This window comes from Hemicordylus capensis, chromosome 3 (assembly GCF_027244095.1).
Source record: "Hemicordylus capensis ecotype Gifberg chromosome 3, rHemCap1.1.pri, whole genome shotgun sequence".
Taxonomy (NCBI): domain Eukaryota; kingdom Metazoa; phylum Chordata; class Lepidosauria; order Squamata; family Cordylidae; genus Hemicordylus; species Hemicordylus capensis.
The window spans coordinates 24,393,002-24,418,389 of record NC_069659.1 but is presented as its reverse complement, the minus strand read 5'-3'; the positions used below and the strand labels follow the sequence as shown (position 1 = coordinate 24,418,389).

At 44.0% G+C, this 25,388-nt stretch overlaps 1 protein-coding gene across 7 annotated transcripts in view; it reads right to left on the bottom strand.

Moving 5' to 3' along the window:
- The window catches only part of CNTN5 (contactin 5), a 1,193,410-nt gene that overhangs the window by 281,915 nt on the left and 886,107 nt on the right, over nucleotides 1-25,388 (bottom strand). For all 7 annotated transcript variants that reach the window (XM_053307214.1, XM_053307213.1, XM_053307217.1 and 4 more), the window contains one exon: nucleotides 21,660-21,863. In XM_053307214.1, the coding sequence (XP_053163189.1) occupies nucleotides 21,660-21,863 (204 nt within the window). The remainder of the gene's footprint in view (nucleotides 1-21,659; nucleotides 21,864-25,388) is intronic.

The following is a 25,388-nucleotide window of genomic DNA, read 5'->3' as shown; positions in this document are numbered from 1 at the left end:
CAGGAGGGGTTTACCATTGTCTCCTCCCATGCAGTAGGAGATGATGCCTTTCAGCTTCTTCTTGTATCGCTGCTGCCCAATATAGGTGTTTCCCATAGCCTGGGAAACATACCAGTGAGGATTCAAACTGGCAACCTCTGGCTTGCTAGTCAAGTCATTTCCCCACTGAGCCATTAGGTGGTGCCTGGGATTGGGGAGACCAGAGTTCAAATCCCCGAGTTCAAATCCGTGTTCAGACCCTGGGCCAGTCACTTATCTCTCAGCCTAAACTGACAGGATAAATATAACCATGTACATCACTTTGGGCTCCTTGCAGGAAGAATAAAATATAAATGTGGTAAATCATTAATTTGCCTGCAACAGACATTAAGCTACCCAGCCTGTAATCTGCCAGATCCACCCTGGATCCTTTTTTGAAAATGGGTCTTACATTGGCTATTTCCCAGTCCTCCAGTACAGAGCCTGATAATAGGCATAAATTATATATTGTTACAAGGAAGTTGGCAATCTCACATTTGAGTTCTTTAAGAACTCTCAGGTGGATGCCATCTGGCCCTGGTGATTCGTTGATTTTTACTTTTTCCACTTTAGAATATCATCATTTGTCACCTCTATCTGACTCAGTTCTTTAGCCTCTATCCCCAAGAAGCTCGGTTCAGGCACAGGTATATGCTTGGTATGCTCTGTCATGAAGAAAGATGCAAAGAACCTGTTTAGCAATCTCCATACCCTCCTTAATAATCCCCTTCACTCCCTCATCATTTAATGGTCCAACCACCTCCTTGGCAGGTTTCCTGTAGCTGATGTATTTAAAGAAGTTTTTGTTATTCCCCTTGATGCTTTTAGCTAAATGTTCCTCATACTCTCTCTTCACGTCCCTTAGTGTCACCTTGCATTTCTTTTGAAAGAGTTTGTGTTCCCTTCTGTCCTCTTATTTGGGCAGGCCTTCCTATTTCTGAAGGAAGTTTTCTACCCCATTATAGCTTGACTTGTTAGCTATGCTGGCATCCTCCCAGACTTGATGGTACCTTTCCTCCTTTTTGTTATACATTTTAATTGGGCTTCTATTATTGTGGTTTTAAATAAACTCCATGCATTTTGGAGCGAAGTAATCCTTTTCAGTTTTCTTTTCAACAAACGCCTCATTTTAGAGAAGTTTCCTCTTCTGAAATTCAAAGTGGCTGTGTTAAACTTCCTTGGCGATTAACTCCTTGCCTGTATCCTGAATTTGATCACTTTCCCCTAAAGGTTCCATGACAATTAGTTTTACAATGGTGCAGCAGGGAAATGACTTGACTAGTAAGCCATAGGTTGCCAGTTCAAATCCCCACTGGAATTTTTCCCAGACTATGGGAAACACCTATATCGGGCAGCAGAGATATAGGAAGATGCTGAAAGGCATCATCTCATATTGCATGGGAGGAGGCAATGGTAAACCCCTCCTGGATTCTACGAAAGACAACCACAGGGCTCAATGACTGCCAGGAGTCGAGACTGACTTGATGGCACACTTTATCTGTACCTTATGCACATAGGTTCACACCAAAGTTTCTACACACTGACGCATTGGGGAAGCATGCCCTATTTGCATGTTATATTGAACACAAGTACAAACTCTTTACAGTGTATGTATGTCCATATTAGTACACATGTATGACTATTCTCACATTATCAACACATGTAACAGTTGTACATTTCTCAGAAGTTGTACACTTCTTGGCAGAGCCTGTACCCTGGTTCGCTTCTCAAATGAATGATTGTACAGTAATTATAAATATGTACAGGTGGACACCTATATGCATGAACAATGTACTGTCTGAATAGGAATCCTGTCAGTTATACAACAGAAACACTGTAGCCATGTGTGAATGAAACCCAAGTCTGAATATTGTATGGAAGTTGTTTGAAAGGTTTTCATTCGGAATAGATTTTTTGTGACTGGATTTGAGCTGGTATGGACATAGACTTTTGGAATGTGAGAGGGTTTTTTTTTATTTTTATTTTTTTAAATTCACTTGTAACTAATTCACTTTTAGATGTGCTTCTAAATATTGTTATTTGACCTGAGCATTTAAGATGTATTGAGCTAGAAACCCAATGAAATAAGTATGAGAAGAGTCGGGATTCTGAGGTGCTAGACAGCTGTATGTAGGAGCTGATAGTTAAGCAAAAGCTGGGATTTTGAGGCATTTTGCAAAAACAACAAACAAACAAACAAACAAACCCCAAATGGTAGATGTAATGGACCATGTGTTAATTCTCATTCAAATCAGTAAACATAATGTGAGCGTTTTTTTTAACATCAGCAAATTGTGTACAAATATAGAACAGCTGTATTTCTGCATACTTAAATGGGAGCATTTACAACCTCCTCTATCTAAACGGATTTTAAATGTGCCTACTTCCCCCACCCTGCTACCGTAAACCACGGCCCCAATCCAGTTAAGACCATATACTCCCCCACAGCAGCCATTGCAAACACAAAGGAGTGTGACATACAGATGTTCACCGGCTGCATATGCAGACGATGCAGATTGTAAGCACTGCTGCCAATCATTTCATTGTCTGCAAAAGTGTCAGGCAACAGGCAGGACTGATCCCAGCTCGTCTCCTTCTCCAAACCACTCTCTGGTGCTATCAGGCACATGTGCATTCAATCCCAGCTCTGAGAAGGTCATGCAAGTGAGAAGGCCCTGTCCTGTACGTTCGACAAACGGGCCTCAGCAGGTGTCAGCATGTGTAGCAGAGCCCTCCAAGCCAATCTAGACAGGTAGATAGGTTCATCTTGGAGCAGAGATGACCCACAAGGCTTCTGGAATGTAGGCAAACCTCATTACTCTCAGGGGTTCCATTTCTCACCTACTACTGCAAATAACAAAACTTCATTATGCCTATGGGAAAGGCAGGGTTAGGTTCCAGAATGGACCAAAAAGTTAGGGGGGAATGCTAGAAAACAGCCAAAAAAAAAAAAGTGAAAATAATTGAAACGGTTTACTATACCATGCTCCCATGGACACAGGAATGCCCCCCCTCCACAGAACACCCCCAAACAGAGAAAAATCTCTTGAAATTTTTTTTAAAGGAATGAGCCATAAAATGGCTCCTTCTGGACACCTCCTGACAAAATGGTGACTGGAAGTGACCTCCATGGTCATTTCTGGCCCTCTAGGAACCACAGATACATGGGTTTTTAACCCTTTTGTATCTGCAGATACAAATCTGTGTATAAAGAGGTTTGCCTATAATGTACTCTGCTGGACAGATAAATCAAAAATTGAACTTTTTCAGACAGAATCACAAATGTTTTGTTTTGCTAAAGCCAAACACGGTCTTCCAAAGTAAGAAATCCATCCCAACTGTCAAGCATGGTTTGGGGCTGCTTTGCTGTATCAGGACCTGCCCGGTTTGTCATCATTGATGGAGCTGTGAATTCAGCTGCATATCAGAAAATTATAGAGTACAATGGCAGGATATTTGTCCATGAGCTGAAGCTGAGGTGAAGGTGGGTCATGAACCAAGACAACGAACCTAAACATTTAGGGCTGTCCCTAGGGGTGGGTGTGGGGCATAGGGCTGGGACCAAATCAGCATGTGCAGGGCCTCTTTAATATTTCAATTAATATACATTGTATGTAAAAGTGTAAACACTTTGAGACTTTTGTAGGGCCACCTCAAACCTAGCAAAACAAATCTAGTAAGCCTTCAGACTTCAGATAGAGGGTCCAAACAGCAACTGAACAAACAAGAATGTGAGGACATAACAAGTATATTTATGCAGATATGCATTAGTAGAAACATTTCATTTCAGAAACATGTAACTTAACATATTCCCATCCCACATATTGCTTTCCCCACTCCTTGCTCTGTTTCTAAAGGATCCAGTTCTGCTGTGCCCCCTTAGTGTTCCCTCTGTGTTCCTAAGCATTTGAGAATACAAAATACAAAAATACAAGCCTTTTCAAGGGCAAGAGAGATGGGCAGCTTGTAAAATAAGTTATTACAGAGTCATAGGAACATAGGAAGCTGCCATATACTGAGTCAGACCATTGGTCCATCTAGCTCAGTATTGTCTACATAGACTGGCAGCAGCTTCTTCAAGGCTGCAGGGCAGGAGTCTCCCTCAGCCCTATCTTGGAGATGCCAGAGAGGGAATTTGGAACCTAGACGCTCTTCCCAGAGTGGCCCCAAAGGGAATATTTTACAGTGCTCACACTTGTCTCCTATTCAAATGCAAACCATGGTGGACCCTGCTGAGCAAAGTGGGCAATTGCTACCCCAAGATGGGCTTCTCATGATCTGGTTTGCAAAGTTTTTGAAGCAAGTGTATAAAATTCAGACACATACCAAAAAATAATAAAGCACAGTAACACTAGAGAATCCACTCCATGTGTGCAACACCCCTTTCCCCAAATTAATTTCAAGTTTCATAGCAGGCAGGATTCACTGCAAGCTGCATAGCAAGGAGGAATCGCCCAGTTCCAGATCAGCCTTGGGGATTTAACTCCACCCCATCCCCCAACACAATCCCAGCATGTCTGGTCAGAAAGCAAGTTCTCAAAAACTCATATTGCAGTTCCACATTATGGTAAAATGATGTGTGGAACTTGAATTGGAGCAGTCCAAACAGTGCTTTTTAAGGGGTTTAAATAAATACAGTAACACGCGAGAATCTACTCCTTCCTTGTGTAAATTTGCCCCTCCCCCAAATATAATTGCATGTTTCATATAACAGGAAGGAGTCATTGCAGCTTTCACACAGCAAGCAGAATCCCCCCAGTTTGAGATCCACTGTGGGTCTTTAGCTCCCCTCTACACCCCACTGCATGCAACAAATTAACCCAGGTGGGTCTATCTACCTATAGCACAAATTCTACCTTGTGGCTGGCTCTTCCAGTGTTCAGTCCAAGCCCCAAAGCAGGCAACGTGGACTCCATTCTACAGGGCTCGATCCTCAACAAATAGCCAGAAGCAAGAAAGTAAATTGGAAAAATGCAAACTTTTGCTTTAAGGGCAGCCTCTCAGTAACATGATCACATGGTCTAGCAGAGGAGTTCTGAGCTCTCACGGAGCTCATCAGGAGTGCTGGGGGGAGGAACTGCAGATTCAATTGGGCCCCTGAGGAGCATACTTAAGCTACACAGCCTGAAGGAAGTACAGGTGTGGGGTACTTGGGTTTTGCAGCTAGAGCAAGGCAAGCAAGTCAGTAGGAGATGTAGCTATTTATTCGGCTGTGTTGTTTGCAGTGCTGGGCTGCTGAATGGATGGCAGCGGGGAGAGGGAACAGTGAGAGTTGCTGCTTCTGCAGAGCAGGAGCAGCCAGTGGCCTACTCAGCCAATGCGGGTCTGCCATGGCATGGGATTCGGGGCAATCGCCCTGGTTGCCCCACCCTAAGGATGGCATTGTAAACATTCAAGTAAGCCTACCAAGAATGGCTGAAGTAGAAGGGATTTCATGTTTTGGAGTGGCAAAATCAAAGTCCCAACCCAAATCCTATTGAAATATTGTGGCAAGACCAGAAGTGAGCTGTTCATGCAAGGAAGCCCTCAAAGGTCGTAGGAACATAGGAAGCTGCCATATACTGAGTCAGACCATAGGTCCATCTAGCTCAGTATTGTCTACCCAGACTGGCAGCAGATTCTCCAAGGTTGCAGGCAGGAATCTCTCTCAGCCCTATCTTGGAGATGCTGCCAGGGAGGGAACTTGGAACCTTCTGCTCTTCCCAGAGTGGCTCCATTCCCTGAGGGGAATCTCTTACAGTGCTCACACTTCTAGTCTCCCATTCATATGCAACCAGGGCAGACCCTGCTTAGTTAAGTCATGCTTGCTACCAACAGACCAGCTGAAGTCACAGAGCTGAAACTGTTTTGTGTGGAAGAATGGGCCAAGATTCCTTCAAGGGGATGTGAAAGTCTGATCACCAGTTACAGGAAATGTTTAGTTGCCGTTACTGCTTTCCAAGGAGGTGCTGCCAGTTACTGAATGCAGGGTTCACATACTTTTCCACACATGCATGTTTGTTGTTGACACTTTCTACTGAGTGACAATTCAAAATATATCCTTTTTGCCTGAGTTACTTATTTAATGGGGTTGCCTTTCTCTCTTATCAAGGTTTAGCTTAGGATCCAATCATGTTTTGAAGAAGAATTGTGCTAACATGCAGAGGGAGGTTCTAGGGGGGTTCACAAATTTTTCTCAGCACCGTAGCTTGTTACCTTGGACCTCTCCAAGGGGTATGTTCCTGAAGATAGTCTTTGGTGTTGCCTTTGTCTCAACTTGAGGTTTTGGAGTGAACCCTTAAGGGGGTTTTCCAGGGAGAGCAGGCTTAGCTTGCTCTACCCACAGAAGATCACAATTGCAGCCCTGGGCAGCCAGATCGGCCACCCACACAATGCCGGCTCTGTCACAGAGCCAGTGGGGGCTGCGGGGTTTGGGGGCCGTGTGGCCCCCAGAAGTTCCAGGATGCCCCACACAAGCGTGCAGGGCATGCTGGAGAGACCCCCGAGCCTGGGAGGTTGCTTGTAGCCTCCCGGCCAGGAATCTCCTCGTGTGTTGCCACAGTGCCGAACCACACTGCAGTAATACATGATAAAAAAGATGAGGTTAATGGAGCACTCGCTCCGTTAACCTCGGCTAAGGGGAGGGGTACTCTGGGAGTTTTGCTGCCACGAGCCGAGTGGATCCCGTTGCACCACACCATCGGCCGAAATGGGGCTAGGCTCCCTCAGCCTGATTTTGGCCGATCGTGAGAATAGCCTCAAAGCCTTTTTTGTGGTGGCACTAACCTGGGATTCCATTCCTTCAGAAGCCTATATGGCCAACTCTTCATTATTTTAAAACATGTGGTCAATTTTTTTCCCATTGTGCATGTACATGTTCATCATCTACATGGGAGCCAGCGTGGTGTAGTGGTTAGAGTGCTGGACTAGGACCGGGGAGACCCGAGTTCAAATCCCCATTCAACCATGATGCTAGCTGCGTGACTCTGGGCCAGTCACTTCTCTCTCAGCCTAACCTACTTCACAGGCTTGTTGTGAGGAGAAACTTAAGCATGTAGTATACCGCTCTGGGCTCCTTGGAGGAAGAGCGGGATACAAAATGTAAATAATAATAATAATAATTAATTAATGTTAGTATTACATTTAAGCTGCTTGGCCATCAATTTTCCTGTAAAGGTAAAGTGTGCTGTCAAGTTGGTTTCAACTCCTGCTGACCAGACAGCCCTGTGGTTGTCTTTGGTAGAATACAGGATGGGTTTACCACTGCCTCCTCCCACACTGTATGAGATGATGATGCCTTTCAGCATCTTCCTATATCACTGCTGCCCGATATAGTACCAGTGGGGATTCTAACCACCAACATTCTGCTTGTTAGTCAAGCATTTCCCCATTGTGCCACTTAAGGTGATCTCAGGTTTTTTATCTTACGCTGTTAGTTTTTGATGCTTGCCAATTTTTTAGAACAATAATTTTTATTGTTAGTTGGTTTTGTTTTGTTGATGATATTCTTAATTTTTTGATTAGCCACCTTGGGCTGCCTCTGGCAGAAAAGGCAAGGTATTAGATAGATAGATAGATAGATAGATAGATAGATAGATAGATAGATAGATAGATAGATAGATCTCAATGGTACAAATGAATATTTTTAATACCTGACCTAAATATTGAGTAATATTTAGGCTGTGTTGTATGGAAGAAATTCAGCATGTTGTAAGCTATTCATTACACTGGAAGAATTTTAGAAACACTTCAATTTTCATCTAAATCTAAGCTGCACAAGCAAATCCCTCAGCACCACACTCCATATTTACTGCCTGTTCCCTCCATGATGTGGTTTCTCTACTTTGTCAAAATATTCCTTTCGTGCTGGATCCTGCTAGTCTGTTCTTTGGGAACAAATGTATCCGCTGGCAATCCCCAAGAAGCGCCATGTGAAATCCCTGCTCTGCAGTGTACTAAACTGATAAAAAACCTCCACTGGCTCTACTTGAAACTATGGGGGAAACATTACAGTCACATCATTTCCCAGCCCCTACCCCAAGGCGGGATACTATTTTTCAATAGAAGCTCTATCGAAGCTCAAAAGAATTTTCATATTGCACTCAAAATATATTCCAAGAACTATAGAGAAGAAAGATGGCAATTCCTCCTTTATAACATATTGCTGAAACATTTATCAACCACAATTTGTAGAAATGAAAATTGCCTAATAAGTGAAAATCTAGATTATTCTTTGATATATGTATTTATGACTTCAAGAACAAGTATTCAATGCCACACATAGCGGTGGGGGGGGGGGGGGAGGAACACCAGATTAAGAAAAAAATGTAAATAGACCAAAGATGAAAAACAAGAAACAGACAATGAGGCTCTCCATACGAGCAGTGTAGAGAGCCTAATTGGGCTGTGTGGGGAGAATGAGCTTAGCCTGTTCTCCACACATACAAGCAGGGAGCCATCCCTGGGTGGCCAGATTGGCCGCCCACACGATTACTGGCTCCGTCACGGAGCAGGTAGGGGCGGTGGGGATGGGGGACTGCCTGGCCCCCGGAAGTCCCAGAATGCCTTGTGTAAGTGCATGGGGCATTCTAGGGAGACCCCCGAGGCTGGGAGACTTGTTGGAGCTTCCCAGTTAGGGGTCTCCTCGTGAGTAGCTGCGGCGCGCCACCACCCCGCAGTGTCTCACGATCGAGGAAACAGGGTTAGCGGAACGTTCACTCCACTAACCTCATTTAATGGGAGGGGTATCTAGCAGTGTTTGCTGCTGGGAGCCATATGGCTCCCGTTGCATCACATGACCACAGGAAAGAGGGCTGGGCTTCCTTAGCCAGCTTTCCTGCAGTCATAAGAATAGCCTCACTATTAGGGATGTATGGACCGGGCCGGTCGTCCGGCGGTCCGGTCTGGGGGTTCGGGGTCGAACCGAACCACCACCCCCGGTTCCGTCAGACCAGAACCGGACCGCCAGGTCCAGTCTGGCTGGTCAACGAATTTGTTAGTGTTTTTTTAAAAAATCAAATTAATTTTTTAGTACCTTTAGCCCCTTCAGGAGGCTTGCTGAGGTCGCGGGTGTGTGTGTGGTTCCACACGCGGGTTCCCTCTCCCCACCCCCGGCCTTCTTCATCACCACCGCAGCCCGCTGTGGCCAGGTAAATGAACATTTTCAGCCCTTTTGGGCTTCCGTAGGAGCGCATGGCCTCGCCATTCTGCGAGGCAGAGAGCATTGGCGCATGCACAGCGGCCGCCAAAATGGCAGCTGCGCGCTCCTACGGAGGCCCAAAAGGGCCGAAAATGTTCATTTACCCGGCCGCAGCAGGCCATGGCGGTGATGAAGAAGGCCAGTAGGAGGAGAGGGAACCCACACGGACACACACACATCCCCCGCGGCCTCAGCAAGCCCCCTGAAGGGGCTAAAGGTACTTAAAAAATAATTTAATTTTTTTAAAAAATTGCGGACCGGTCCAGGAAACGGACTGGACCGGGGGGGAGGGTTCGATGGGGGGGGGCGGACCGAACTGGCCCAGTTCGGTTCGAGGCCGGTCCGGCCTTGAACCGAACTGGGCCAGACGGTTCCATGCACACCCCTACTCAATATGTATCAAAAAGTACAGATGGCATCCACCCAAGTGATCTTTAAGGAACTTATTTGTTTGTTATTTCTCTGTGCAAACCGCCCTGATCCATTTTTGGAAGGGAGGTATAGAAATAAAATAAAATAAAATAAATAAATAAGTAAATATTAACTGTTATTGTTCCCAACAGATTTTTAACACTCCATAATTAGATCAATAATGCCAAAGCAACATCTTGCCCATGAAAAGCAGTACCCCCTTACCCTCCAGCACCCTCTTTCCTCCTCTGCTCCTTTCTATCACTCTCTTCCTTTCTTTCTTCACCCTCTTCCTACCTCCCATGCCGAGAGAAAAAGTGCCCTGTGCCATGCTCTGACTTTGTCTTCCTCCTCCATCTTTCACTCTCCTCTTCCTATACTGAAAGGAGAAAGGCAGCATGGCAGTGGCGGGAGGAAGGAAGCAACCAACCCACTCCGGGCTCATGGAGAGAAATGACAGCAGTCGTGGTGGGGGAAAGAAGGAAGCTGGTTGGACATGTGGCTGTTTCAGCATGCGGCAGCAGGGGAGAAATGTGGTGGCAGCTTACTCTGGGCCTGCTTCAGGTAGGGCGGTCAGTTGAGCTCTGCCAGCCTGATCCAGCCTATGGGTTGGCAGCTTGACACCACAGATGGAGATTCTTACACAATAAATGAATAAGGTCCCCCTTAGAAGTGGATGTAGAAGTTTGGGATGTGGGCAGGCTTCTGTTTTGTGACTGAGTGTGAGTAAAAAGCAAGTTAGGAGTTGAGATAATGATCGTGTGCAAGACTCGCACTGCGTAGGAGGGTTCCATCCTATCCAGCAGCTGTACCCAGCTCTTTAGTGAGGTGGGAGGAGAAGCTCAGCAGAAGTCTCACACATGGTCACTTCCACCGCCTGCCTTGCTTTTTACTCACAAAAGTGGAGCATGCACAGTTCTTGAAGTTGGGTAGGAGGCTTCTCCTCCTACCAAAATTCTGATTGTGAGACTGAGCCTCGTATATTGCATTACATATTAAAAAAACAAACACAAAAATCCAGTGAAAATGACTTCATTCTTAAATCTCCCCATGCAGGTTGATTTTTCTGTTTTACTTAACATCTATGTTGTACTTTCAAATTCCTTAGTTTCTCCACTTCTTTTGGAGACAAGCTTGCCAAACGTCACGTTTTAACCTTGACTCTGGTTTAAGACACTTTTCAACCTCTTAAATCTATGGCCGTCTTCAGCTTCGCCTTCCTTAAAATACTCAAATGGCTGAAAGGAAGCACAAAAGCAGCCATTCTCTTCATTCAGTCCTTTACTGTAGATGGTCATAATGTCTGACCTATATTATGTGGAGATTTTTCCCCTTCACTCAGCTATAATAGACTGAGATAGAAAATAGGATTGCTTTTACTATCTCTGATATCCAATTAAGCCAAAACAAGCCATATAAATGAGAAATGCTTGTCTGCCAGAATGACCCACATGCATCGTACAAAGCACAATCGAGTGCAAACACCCCATCATTTCCTCGATAATAAAGACCAGATACATTCAAAGTTTCTTCTTTCCCTTTCAATTGCAGCAACACAAAATATCCATTATTTTACTGCCTCTACTGCCCTTGTTACAAACTTGGAGCGATTCTATCCTGAAGCCAAATGGTTGCTATTCATAATCAGACTGTTTCAGTGGGTTGACATATGACAGGAAATGACAAGTTGCTCCTAGCTGGATTCCATGTCATATGCCAGGACCATAGGGAAAGCTGTCAAACAGGTAATCCAAGGTTTAGAGTTTGTGAACAGAGAGGTAAATAAATATCTAGTTTTGTCAGTACCGTCTTGCTTACTAAAGCCAAAATCTGCTTGCAAATTGGCTTTTGATTAAGTTGGGAAACTGAATTTCACCATACTGTTAACCTAAAGTTGGGCGGGGGGGGGATGAAAATATAGGTACTGGAAAGAACTCTTCAATACTGTTGCATTTTTACAGAGCCTAGGGATAATGCTTAAGAGCTGACCATGGGAAAAATACCAGCAGATATATTTTTTTCTGGCACCATGTGTTAATGAGCTGTCATATAATGCTGTATGCCCAAGGTCTTGTACAACCAGATAGATCTTTTGACAGATAATTAGCAGACAGAGTAACAAAACACCTGCACTTTGCATTGATGACAGTAGTCGGTTTGTGCCAAATCAATAGTCAAGTTTAAATCTGATTCCACTAAATTATGTCCAGTAAGTCCATCAGCATTGCCCACTCCTTGCCATTCCTCTTGGGAATGATGAGTTTAGAACATATGCCCAGTCCCCCAAAACAGGTGTCAAATGCTGTAAAAGCTGCTTTACAAAACAGGTGTCAAATGTAGATGTAATGAACAGGCTCATACAATTTGTAAGGCATGGTGTGAGGGCACATGCTGAAGCTAAGCAAATCTAGGTCTGGTCAGTGCTTGGATGGGAATTCCAAGCACTGACCAGGGGTTCCCATAATTCCTGGGAACCCCAAGTATACTGTCTTGAGTTCTATAATGGAAGAAAGCTATTCAATGCATAAGTGGGCAGAACCTGCCTGAATACTGTCTACCAGTCGCATATAATGGCCTTGGGTCCAGGGTATTTAAGAGAGCACCTTCCTCCTGCCTCCTATTAAGATCATCGGAGGAGGTCTGGTTGCACTTACCACCAGCTTGTTTGGTGGCGACCCCAAACTGGGCCTTCTCTGGGGTTTCCCCAGGGCTCTGGAACATGCTCCCAAGTGAAATCAGAACCTCCCCATCTCTGGTTGTTTTTAGGCGACTTTTGAAAATGCACCTATTTTATCAGGCATTTAGTTTATAATGCTTTAAAGTTTTGTTGATGGTAATCTTAATTTGTTTGATATGATTTAAGGTTTTAACTGCTGTTCGGTTTTAACCATAGAGATTTATATGGGGCAGTAAATAAATAGGATAAATAATTTTTTTAAAAAAAATGGTCTGCCAGAGGCTCAGTAAGCAAAATTATTTTTTATGCTGTCTGCCTGGGGTTACACAAACAGAGTGGAAAACAATCTGCAGGAAAAACTTGTTAAGCCTCTGGAAGTTGTTAGACCCAGCTCCTGTGCAGCTGAAGGTGCCGTGAAATGAAGGGTTCAAGCAATAATGGTCTGTAGTTACTAGGAGCAGGCAGGGGCGGCGGGCGGCTTCTTTAAGGTAAATGGAGCCGGTGCTCCGTGCCGCCCAGCAGCCCCGCGGCGGGGAATCGCCTTGCCACTCACCTGGCTCCCGTGGAGGCTCTGGGAAGAGCGGAAAGTTCCAAGTTCCCTCCCTGGCTTCTCCAAGATAGGGCTGAGAGAGATTCCTGCCTGTAACCTTGGAGAAGCCGTTGCCAGTCTGTGAAGACAATACTGAGCTAGATAGACCAGTGGTCTGACTCAGTATATGGCAGCTTCCTATGTTTGTATGTTCCTATCTTGTATGGTGTCTTCACCGAATGCTTCACATATGGTGTCGGAACATGCAATCATGGTTTAATCTTGATTTGTTTCAGTAGATCTGCCCTTGCAGGGCTCTCACGCAGAGAGAAGCCAGCCTAGATCACAGGAGGGAAGAAGAAGGAGTGGGAGCGGAATAAGCCACAATATGGTGAAACAAATCAAGATCTGGAGATTGTCGGTGGCGACAATACAGATTTGATAAACCGTAGCTAAAATAAAACCGCAGTTCTGTGGGCAGAACAGCTTCAATACAGGCTCAATGGGTAGATTCAGAGAAGCTTCCAATGCAGAGAGAATACCCAATGCAAGTTCATTGGGCAAAGCCAGTGGAGAGCTAGCCTTATGGTTGTGGGCATGAATTCTTCCCTTTGCTAAGCACAGCTTGCCTTGATTTGCATTTGGATAGATGGCGCCAAGTGAGCACTGTCTGCTGCACAGCACTGTTTGCTGCACAGCAGTGGCTGTTGCGGTTGTCACTGGGTGGGGGAGGCGGGTGGTGGAAGGCATCCAGTACCCACTGCGGCGGAGGATCAGCTCCGCAACTCAGATGGCGGAGACCATTTGTGTGGCCAGCAAATGACCTCCATGCATGTGCGGAGGAGCCACTGCTCAAAACAGCTTTCAGGTGCGGCAGGAGGAGGGGTAAGCACCTAGTAATTTATAGTTAAAGGTGCCTCCCACCACCCCCTGGTGGCACCTGCACCAGCCACCACTGCTGCAGTGAGATATTTCCCCTGGGGGATGGGGCTGCAGCTCAGAGGTAGAGCATTTGTTTGCATGCAGAAGGTTCCCGTTCCAGGTTCAGTCCCTGGTTTCCTCAGCCTTGACAGAGATGGGAAAGACTCCTGCCTGAAACCTTGGAGAGCTGCTGCCAGTCTGTGTAGACCAGGGATTCTCAGCATTGGGTCCCCAGTTGTTATTGGACTTCAACTCCCATAATCCCCAGCCAAAGGACACTGGGCCTGGGGATTATGGGAGCTGAAGTCCAATAACATCTGGGGACCTGACGTTGAGAATCCCTGGTGTAGACAATACTGAGCTAGATGGACCAATAGCAGCCTTCTATGTTCCTAGTGCCTCAAACAATGTCAGAGGGGGGAAGCACATGTGCCCATTCCCTACACAAGTGATTCTCTGCTGCCTGAGTGTGCAAGACAATCCTTAGTGTATGAATCAGCTGTACCTTGATTATATATGCCTTTAACCTGTGATTTTTAATGTTGGGATTTGTATACCGCCTAGAGATTTACATATCAGGCAGTATAAAAATATGATAAATAAATAAAATGAATAAATAAAATACATTTGTACTGTAGGTGAGTAGGGCTAGCTGAATGCTAAAGAAGGTGCATATAAAGCAATCTCAGTAGCTTTATTTCTTTGTTAGAAAGAAATAGCTTACAATTCAAAACACTTTTATTAACCACATTAAGGGGGGGAAACAGCACAGTAAAAATATATGAACTTGAAAGAACGGCACTTTACTATTAAACAGCAAATGTCTTAAACTCCCCAAGTTTCCATTTTCTATTCCGAAGAAGTTGCCCGTGGTTTCCATGGGTAAAGGCATTTTACTGCCTTCAGTTGATAACTAAGGCTGCAAAGATGCATCCTACAAAGCTCTTTCTACTGTTTGTAAACACTTATTAAATAATACTTCAGAGTTTTCTAAGGCATTGTAAAAGGCAGTTAATGAAACAATGAATGATCTATTTTTTTTCCTGATGAAACTTTTTATCTCTTCAGATAGAATTTTAAATTGTTTTTCTAAGTCTCCACAAAGTGAAATTGAATTGTATGGAATGACTGATTGTCAAGGACATCTGCACAAATGAGGTATTCATTTTATTCAGAATTCATTCAAGGATTTCTTGATGTTTTTATTTAATTTGCTTCATATCAAGGAGATAAGTTTCCCTTTGAGGCAGAGCTCTAAGGAAATAAAAGATTAATATAAAGACAAGCAAATTCCTACACTCTTGCAGGATTTGACATAAAACTATAATATTATTCAGCTGCCTCAATGAAGATAAATATATAGACATGCTGTCTCAGGAGCATTCTTGTCATAAGATGCCATATCCCAGTAGTATCCCCTACAATGGAGAATTCTAAACAAGTAGAACAAGCCCGTGAAAATTCAGAGTTTGTTGTAATTGGTTTATTCCAAGTTTAGTTCTCCTCATCTCTATGTACCTCTTCCAACCAACTGCACACTTTCATTAACTGAAGTGAACTCCTGAAAAGAACTCTTTGCTTCTCCTCTAAACATAAAAAAAAATAGCTCCTTCCTGACTACCCTTTTCTGTCTCTAAGGCCTGAATGAATTCCCCCACAAACACTGAGGCGAGTCTCATGATCAGTGAGACCCGCCTTAAAAGGGTTTGCAGGGAGAGCGGGCTTAGCCCGCTCTCCCTGCAGATGATCCTCAAACAGCCCTGGGAGGCTGGATTGGCTGCCCAAATGACTGCCTGCTCCATCACGGAGCCGGCGGGGACTGCGGGGATCGGGGGCCACGCAGCTGCACTGTGGCAATACACAATCAAATAGATGGGGGGGGGGGAGAATTAGGAGGGTTTGCTGCCCAGAGCCACGCAGCTCCAGTGGCCGCACACAATCAGGCAGAAGCAGTCTAGGCTCCCTTAGCCCGCTTTTGCCCAGTCGTGAGAATCTCCTCTTTATGTGACATCATTTAAGACCAACCAATGTCAGCAAGGGAAAAGGAAGCCTCACAGACAGATTTCCAGCTGTACCTCCCCTACTTCTTCAGTCTTTTTTGCCACATCCTCCCTTTCCTATGCACTCTGTCTTCTTCACCTATCCTTTCCTTGTTCCTTTTGCTTCTTCTATTTCTTCCTAAGCCTCTTCCTTCCCTTTCTCTATGGGTCTCTGTAGTTCCCTTATCAATGGTACTAATTCCATTCCTTAAAAAAGAGAGAAAAGAAATATAAATTCCAAAATTATCAATACAGACTGATTCCTTGCTTTGTTCCAGCCATTCCCCCAGTCTCCATCACCCATCTTTCTCTACCTTCTGATTCCCCATTCTATGGTTCTATGATCTCACAGAAGTACAGTCAATGGCGAATCAGAGGTCACAGACTAATTAATAGCAGCCAAATTATCAACCGTAAGATGCTAAAGTTGCCATTTTTGAGTTGCAATCTTCTGTGTTATAATAATAAACCAAATTCATATCTCTATGGATACAGACAGAAGTCCTGAGTCTGGTATTATGATATAATGAATCAAGGGCGAGGCAAGACTTGTGAGTTCATGGAAAGATACATTTACTCTAGGGATGGAAACTAAAGCCAGGCAAAATCCTGAATGCCTATAACAAAACCAGGCAAATCATCACACTATTTCTAACCAGTAAGAAAGTTCTCTTTCATTACAGAATTATTACACATTCACATTATGTGACACTATTATGATGAAAAACTCCCAGTAATAAGAAAACTCTTTACAACACTTTTTAAAGTTTGGACTGGCAGGACTTATTTCCTCACTTGCATGGATGGAAGAAATGGAGCTGAAGCAATCTCAGAAGAGGACAAAAAGCTTTCATCTAGACAAATGGGAAATATCTTTGTCTCTACACTGATGGATTACAATTGGGGACAAGGGAAGTGTGGTGAGCTCTAATTTGCATTGAGTGAATCTACTTCCTGCATCTATATATGTAAGGACTTGTAATGCCAGAGCTCTCCCTGGAAGATACCTCACAGTGCTCAACATGTTTCTCCCCGCAAGTCTTTGGGTATTGCATCAGTCCAAGGCATTGTGGGGGGTGGGGGTGGAATGGTGATGTCCAGGAGGCAGAAGCCAGGAGCAGCTCTAACAGTGACTGATCATCAGTGCAGTTAAAACTGTGTAACAAGGGCTGCATCAGTGGAAGACTCTTCAGTTCATTGCAGCTCCATCCAGCATATTTTGGAGCAGGAAAATGTGCATGGAAGGGGAAACTATTTCAATTGCTCTTTGCTAGTCACAGACCATAACAAATAACTTTACTTTCCGTTGCACTCCCCTCCCTCCAAAAAGACTTCTTGACTTCAGGAACATGTACTTCGGGTTGTATCCAAACTCCACCTTATTATTTTTTGGGTTGTTTGTTTATTTAAAATACCTCTATCCCACTCCTCTAGTACAATACTGCTCAGGGTGGCTCATAAAAACAATAAAGCAGATAAAACAATACAAAATTAATAAAACTCAGTTCAAAACTAGACCCAATTACAATCAAATTTACAGATTAAAAATTTTCAGCAAACAATGAAGAACTAGAAAGCCACACTAAAAAGATGGGTTTTCAGTTCTTTCTTAAAAATCCCTTCCGCTCATGCTATCTGGTGCATGCACAGGAGGGTGTGTATGATTTTCACTGATCCCTCTGCAGTCCCATGTACTCATTAACCCTTGGGAGCACATTTTCAAACAGTGCAGGAAGCTACAGATGGAAAAATTGGCAAAAATCAGGCCACATTTATGTAAATGCTAGATAGTGCAAATTGAAAGGAGGATTTGCATACAAACCAAGAGACACTTCCAGTGTATTTGGCATGGAAGGGAAGTTTCATACAAGAACTATTTGTTACTATTGGCCAACCCTGAAAAGCCAAGACTGCTAGCTTTAAGATGGTGCAAAAGCAGCATAAACTGCCAGGATATGAACCGCTAGGGCACCTACTTCCTATGCAGGATTCATACTGTGCAAACATGGGAACTTTCCACCCAACAGAAATGAACAAAGATCAACTTAATTCCAGGCTAAGCGTTGGATGAATATATACTGTATTAAATCAAATCATCTTTTTAAAGCCTAGACTTTGTAATGTTCTCACACTGATCAAATATTTATAAGCCCGTGCAAGTATCTTACTGTGTTTGCATGTTTTATGGCTTTGTTTAATACTTACTCCTATGAGCTTATGTGTTTGTGTTTCTGTGTGAGCAGACTGCTCAATTGAGTTTCTTAAAAAGGAGCAGTCATCTGAAATACACTTATATCCTCATCCTACAGGTTTGTGAAATCACCTCCCAAGTGCATATGTTCTGTCATGCAGTCCTTGAAAAGGAATGATGCCAGTGGTCATGTATGTTTCATTTAGATAATTTCCTTCTGGATGCATAAGCCTCTTTCAGAAAGTTGGAAATCACGGCAGAAATCCAGACTAGCCCTGCATGCATGTAGCAGCACTGCTGTGTTCCAGATGACTGCTGACTGCTTTATTTTTCTATGTAAACCACTTTGTGAAATTTGGTCGAGGGGCGGTATATAAGTATTCATTGTAGTAGTAGTGGTAGTGGTGTGATGTAAGCAGGGTAGGGGAAATGTTCATATATCTCCCCTTTCCTTGAAGCCCACTGTGTGGCACGGAAAAATGTCCTGGAGGATCATGCGATTCTCTGCACATTCATTGGAATTGCATGCACAAAGCTGATGAACTTGTGGAAACTGTGAGTGGGGACAGTGAGCGTGATTCCACACCCACTTCATATGTTCAGTCGACATTATTACCAGCAATGTGAAAAAGGTTGTATGTTGTCAGCTAACTTTACTGCCTATTTCAAAACTGTTTGAATAAACATTATGGCTGCCTTTTGACATGACTGCAAACTGCAGGTCCAATGAACCTGCAGTTGCTTCCTTTCCCCCTGCCGTGCTCCCAGACAATCCTGATCTGCAGACTGGGAAACTGCAGTGGTGGTGGGGTGGGGAGGATCTGGTTGTGTAGGCTTCCTCCTTCACATAAGGACAGCCCTTATGGATTGGGCCCAAGGCCCATCTAGTCCAGCATCCTGTTTCACACACTGACCCACCAGATGCTTCTGGGGAGTCAACAGGCAAGAGGTATGTACATGCCCTCTCTCCTGCTGTTGCTCCCCTGCAACTGGTACTGAGAGGCATTGTGCCACTGAGGCTAGAGGTGGCCCACAGACAACAGACTAGTAGCCATTGATAGACCTGTCCACCATGAATCTGTCTAAGCCCCTTTTAAAGCCATTCAAGCTGGTGGCCATCACATATCTCATGGTAAATAATTTCATAGATTAATTATGTGCTGTGTGGGAAAGTACTTTCTCTTGTCGGTCCTAAATTTCCCAACCTTCATTTTCATGGGATGACCCTTGGTTCTAGTGTTGTGAGAGAGGAAGAAAAATTTCTCTCTGTCCACTCTCTCCACTCCATGCATAATTTTATACACCTTGATTATGTCTCCCTTTAGTCACCTCTTTTCCAAAGTAAAGAGCCCCAGATGCTGTAGCCTAGCCTCGTAAGGAAGGTGCTCCTGGCCCCTGATCACCTTGGTTGCCCTCTTCTGCACCTTTTCCAGTTCTACAATATCCTTCTTAAGATACGGTGCCCCAAACTGTAGGCAGTACTCCAGATGTGGATGTACCATAGATTTGAATAAGAGCATAATAATAATAGCATTTTTATGTAGCATTTTTATTTTATTATATGAAGGAAAGCCATGGCAGCCAACTGAAAAGAGGGGAGGAACTTCCAGCCCTTAAATCCAGTTTGTGCAACTTGCACAAACCAGAGGACACGGCAGCATAATTCAGACACCATGATGCTGCTTTGGGACCTGAAGTTTTGGTGGTGAAACTCAAAGCTAACCAGAGGTTCAAATTCAGGTTTGGAGTTAAAAACTGATCTGCAGTTCAGTGACAAAACCATGGGTTCAAGCATTCAGAAGACTACAATCTTGAACCTCTGGCACAGTTGCCTCTAGTTTGGTGTTATATCTGATGGTGGCCTATATGTCTTATAAAAGGATTTAAGTGGAACTTTTAGAAGAACAGTCAACCCTCAGATATATACGGAGTCAATTGTGTTTCAAACTTTCTGAAGGATGGTGGCTGGCTGACAGACAGAGCAAGGATGAGGCCATGTAAAAGAACAGCCTAATAGAATGTGCAGCAAGGAAGCAGCAATTTAGGACATTCTCTCCTTCCCCAGGAAGCCCTCTGTGTCACCTGAAAATATGTCCTTGAGGGTTGTGCATCCCTCGGGGACATATTTTTGGGTGGCATGGAGGGCTTCCTGAGGAAGGGGAGGGTGACAACAATTGCTGCTTCCCTGCAACATCAGTTAGTTGAGGAGTTCTGTTAGACTGCTCTCTCACTGCATTGATGCATCCTTGATCTGTACGTCAGACAGTGGCTCCACAAATGTGTGCCTGAACTGTGATGCATCTTATTGACCCTGGATACCAACGATTTAATGGCGCAGCGAGGAAATGGCTTGACTACCAAGCCAGAGGTTGCTGGTTCGAATCCCTGCTGGTATGTTTCCCAGATTATGTTTCCAAGACCACCAAAATGGCGGCCGCCATGCATGTGCAAATGGTCTCTGCGAGGCCCTGGGCCATGCCAGGCCTCACAGAGGCCATTTGCGCATGAGTGGTGACCGAACTATGGAGGCCCAAACAGACCGAAGTACCGGCCGAATGGGCTGGAGAGGGTGATAATGGAGGCCAGCGGGGAGAGGGGGAACCTCTGCAGACACCCCCACCCCCACCCCAAGGAACTCCTCATAAGGGGAAAAGGGTATTTACATTTTTTTCTGCTAAAAAAAATCTGTGAACCCCCCAAACCGGACTGAACCGAGTGGGGTTCAAGGGAGTGCCAGACCAAACTGGTCTGGTCAGGTTTGAGTCCAGTCCAGACTTGAACCGAACCAGGCCAGCCAGTTCCGTGAACATCCCTAGAGTCGACACCAACCCAATGGCACACTTTACTTTACCTTTACCAACATGAGAATATCCATTATTCCTATTTTTGTAAATTCCCTTGTTCCCTTCTGTTCCCATCCCAATAGCTGACATTTAATTTGTGAGCTCCTTGAAGCAGAGACTGTTTTTTTCTTTACAAAACTCTATGAAGCACTATGTACAATGATGGCTCTGCATTAACAAGCAAAACAAAAAAACAAAACTAACTTGGAGGCTAAAACAGACTGATCCAAAGGATGCCACCTATTACTAGTACTATCAACTAGTACAGAACATGGGAAGCTGCCTTCTAATAGAAGTCAACTTTCAAGAGCATATTTAGATAATGCCTTCCAGACACTAGGTGCTGATTCACAGAACTGGGTGGAATGCACTGACCCTTATACAGAGAAAGTAAGATGCTTTTAAGTCCCATATGTAAGCTTCTTTTAGCTCCTTCAAAGAAGAGTCAGGTTAGGTATATATGTAGTTATAAATACATGTCTGTCCAATAATACATTCTGGTGCTGAAGTAGTCATGCCTGACAACCCAATTGCTTCCTTTTCTTTTTCTAAAGAAAAGAAAGAGCATTGCTTTGACACAAATACCAGTTGCAGGGAAGCAACAGCCGGAGAGAGGGCATGCACATACCTCTTTCCTGGGGCTTCCCAGAGGCATCTGGTGCGCCACTGTGTGAAACAGGATGCTGGATTAGATAGGCCTTGGGCCTGATCCAGCAGGGCTGTTCCTATGTTCTTATACAATTCCTTTTATCGCCAACATTTTTTTTAAAAACCCAGTTATAATTAATGCTTATATATTTCTACTGAAAGGCCTCCTCAGTAAATTTAAGCTCAGAGATACAACTTGCTTACCATCAGTACGGAGTGTCAGTGGTGTAGGAGGACTAAGGACTCTGGCATTGGTCACTGTGTTCTTCACCAAGCAGATATAGCTGCCAACATCAGATGGCTGGACTTTGGAGATGTAGAGATTGCCTGTTTCCTGGGAGATGAAGCGCCGGCTATCTTCTGCCACAAAGGATGGGAATTCATTAAATACCCAGCTATAGATGATCTCTGGAAAATAGAAAGACAGCAAGTGAAATAATTATCATCCAACTCATATCAGTAAGTCTGGAAATGAAAATGCTCCAAAGGTATTTTAAAGGAATCTTAATCTATTAAAGCTCAGTTTGGGGAAGTTCCATAAATATCTGGAATTTGCCAGTCTCTTATAGTAAACTTGTTCAAGACAAGAGAGTAAGAAGCTAACGCCATTATTTCTACCATTTGTCTTGGTGGATCATGTTAGATGTAGTGCTGAGCCAAAATGCCCCCCAATTTTGCCCCTTAATGTGCACGTGACAAATTTGGAATAAACAGTTTTGGGATTTTCAGTGTAGGGTGAAAGCCTGGTAAACTTATTAGTAGTACCCCTATTGGAGGCTACTGGCAGCTGACATTTCTTCTACCCACAAGTCCCCTCACCAAGACACAACATAATCACATTGAACTGTGGTGAGGGGACATATGGGTAAACCAAACAGAAAGTGCCTGCAGCCACCAGAAGGAAGCCTGCCAGTATACAATTTTAAGTCTCTGGAAATTAAAACACACACACACACACACACGACACAGAGGTCCATTGTCTGTTATAGTAATTAAAGCATGAGAGTTGCATAGAAATCAATAGCCCATCTTATGATCAACAACTGTTTCAGTTAATTTTTTTACAGCATTTCATAGTTGCCAACTCACAATAGCCACAACACAAATAATGCTGACTGTCCTTTGGTCCTCAATTTTTGTGAAAATGTAGGATGATAAGACACCTGCTTCAGAGGTGCTGCTCACAATTCAGAAACCCAATAGACTCCAATATATATATATATATATATATATATATATATATATATATATATATATATATGAGAGGAACCCCCCCCACACACAACACACAAAAGGTTGGAAAGGCTTATTCAAGTTAAGAATGGTTACTAATTATTTATATTGCACATTTCATATGCAGAGTGTTTTGCAATAATTTATTCTTGCTAATTATGCTGGGAATCCTGTGAGAAAGGTAACAGTAATTCCCACAGTGGCATAGCTATAATTGAACAAGTGAGGACAAATGTCTCTGGGCCCCTGAAGGGGGAGGGTGTCCAATGGGTGGGAAACAGCCCACTCTTCACTCTCCTTCCTGCTTCTCTGATGCACTGGCAAGCTCCTGATCAGATTCTGGGGAGTGTGTGGTATTATTTTCATAGGAGCAACAATAAGGGCAAGCTGAGAATGTTTTGTTTTTCACCATGTCCATAAACAAAAGATAGCAGGTGGGGAGGAGAAGGCAGGGTTAGGGTCCCAGGCCTGACCTCAACCTTGCTGAGTAGCTGTGCTGGTTGTCACCCAACAGACTGCTCACATTCATTCTTGACCCAGGCCTGTCAGTAACAACATTCTCCACCATTTTCCTTAGTCTGAGGGGTGTTCACTGCAAGACATGCAAATAGGCCTGACCTGAGGCAAAGACATTGCTGCTTGTATCAGGGGTTCTCAATGGGAATGATGGAAGTTGTAGTTCATCAACATCTGAGGACCTGTTTGAGAATCCCTGGCTTATATCACTAAGGTCCTGGCAAACTGATGAAAGCAGGGGAGAGCAGTACTATTTTGTTTTGCAGTTTCTAGGGCCATGGGCATTTGCAGAACTTCCTCCAAGGTAAAACACTGCAGATGGCTCAAGCAGGGTCCATTGCCTTCTTCTCTTTCTCAGTTTTACAATAATACTTCACACACCCATGCTGGCAAAACAATTCAGGAGGAAAAGATGGACACACAGAAGTGTGACACATATAGAGAGTGAAGGAAGGGAAAGGAAGAGAGAGCATGGAAGTGAGCAGAAGAGGCTGAGGATGAAGAGGCGAGGAGAGCAACATTCTAGCCCAACACTCTGCTCTCCTCACTTCTTTGGTTCCTTTATCTTGGTTTATGAAAGGTCGGAAAGGAAGAGAGTGCGGATGCTGGCATGCTGCTGCCACAAGTTGAGATGATGGGGAGGGAGCCCCATTGGGGGCGAATGAGCTCACAAATACCAGCAGGTTGGAGGGAGAGGTAAGGAGACCACAAGCTCCACCATTCCACTGGCCAGCTGCATAGATTGGGTCAGGAAGAGTAATACTCTTTGCACACTGCTGAGAATATGGGACATTCTAATTAGGAGACACATCTTGAAAAACAACATTGTTGTACACCTCTTGCTTAACGTGGTGGGACGAGGTAGAACTCAGATCATACTCTTAAATGGTTAGGGCACTTGCAGACCAGCCAGAAATGTGGAATTCTAAATATATATAAAGCAAAACAGATTACTTTTAGAAAATTGGAGAACGGGACATTTTTGCACTCAAAAAGTGTGGAATAAACTGTAATTTATAATAGAGGTTAATATTCCAGCACAGAGCAAGCAAGCTGCATTTGGATAGGGCTGTGGAAAGTCTTACTTCTTCAGGTTTGGATTTGCATGAGGGGGTACTTGTACTACCAACCAGAAACACAGATCTCTTAAGTTTGTACTATGCAAGCTGAAAGAACAACCACAATCATCATCATCATCATCATCATCATCATCATCATCATCATCATCATCTCAGAGTTCATAGTGGGGAGAATCGGGACAAGATAAAATGGTTTGCAAAACCTGCCTAGTGATTTAATTGCTGAGCCAGAATCTGAATGCCCAGATTTTCCAGCTCCTCTCAAAGGTGGCCCAAAGATGCAGCAGAAGAGTGGCAGCTGGGACTGGTAAGCATCTCACTCTGTCTCTCCACCCCCTCCAGCCCATGCCTCTTGCATCTGCCACCAGGAACCAGAAACTGTGAGGCACATCACACTGCAGCCTGTGGGAGGAAGTTCTGCCCAGTGAGGGACTCTAAGTTCAAAATTTTCAAAATTATCAAAAGGTTTTCTGTAATGTATTTTGAATATATTGTAAGGTGTCTTGAACACTTCAGTTAAGTAAGGAATAATAATTATTTCTAGGGGTGTGCATTTTGGAATTTTCTTGTTTCGATTTGTATCCGAATCAAAACACCCCCGTTTTGTTTTGGACCCAAACTTTCTGAATCCGAATCAGCCCTGTTTTGTTTTGTAGTCGAATTTTCCGAATCTGAATCGATTTGGATTTTTAAAAAGGGTCCCAAGACAAAAAGAGTGGGTGGTGGTGGTAGTGTCCAATGGGTGGAAGCTACCACCCAAATTTCAAAGGAATTAGGCAAAGGGCTGATTTTTTGTGAATTTTTAAAGTTTACACATCTTTAAGAAGTTTCCCATAGGGAATAATGGGGATTCCAGCAAATGTATCGCTTCAAATCAAGGGGAAAGGGATGACCCAGAGTGGAGTGTGGTGGGTGGTAGTGCCCAATGGGGGCAAGGAAACTTCCAGAATTATCTCAAAAGAATTAGGAACATAGGAAACTGCCATATACTGAGTCAGACCATTGGTCTATCTAGCTCAGTATTGTCTTCACAGACTGGCAGCAGCTTCTCCAAGGTTGCAGACAGGGATCTCTCTCAGCCCTATCTTGGAGAAGCCAGGGAGGG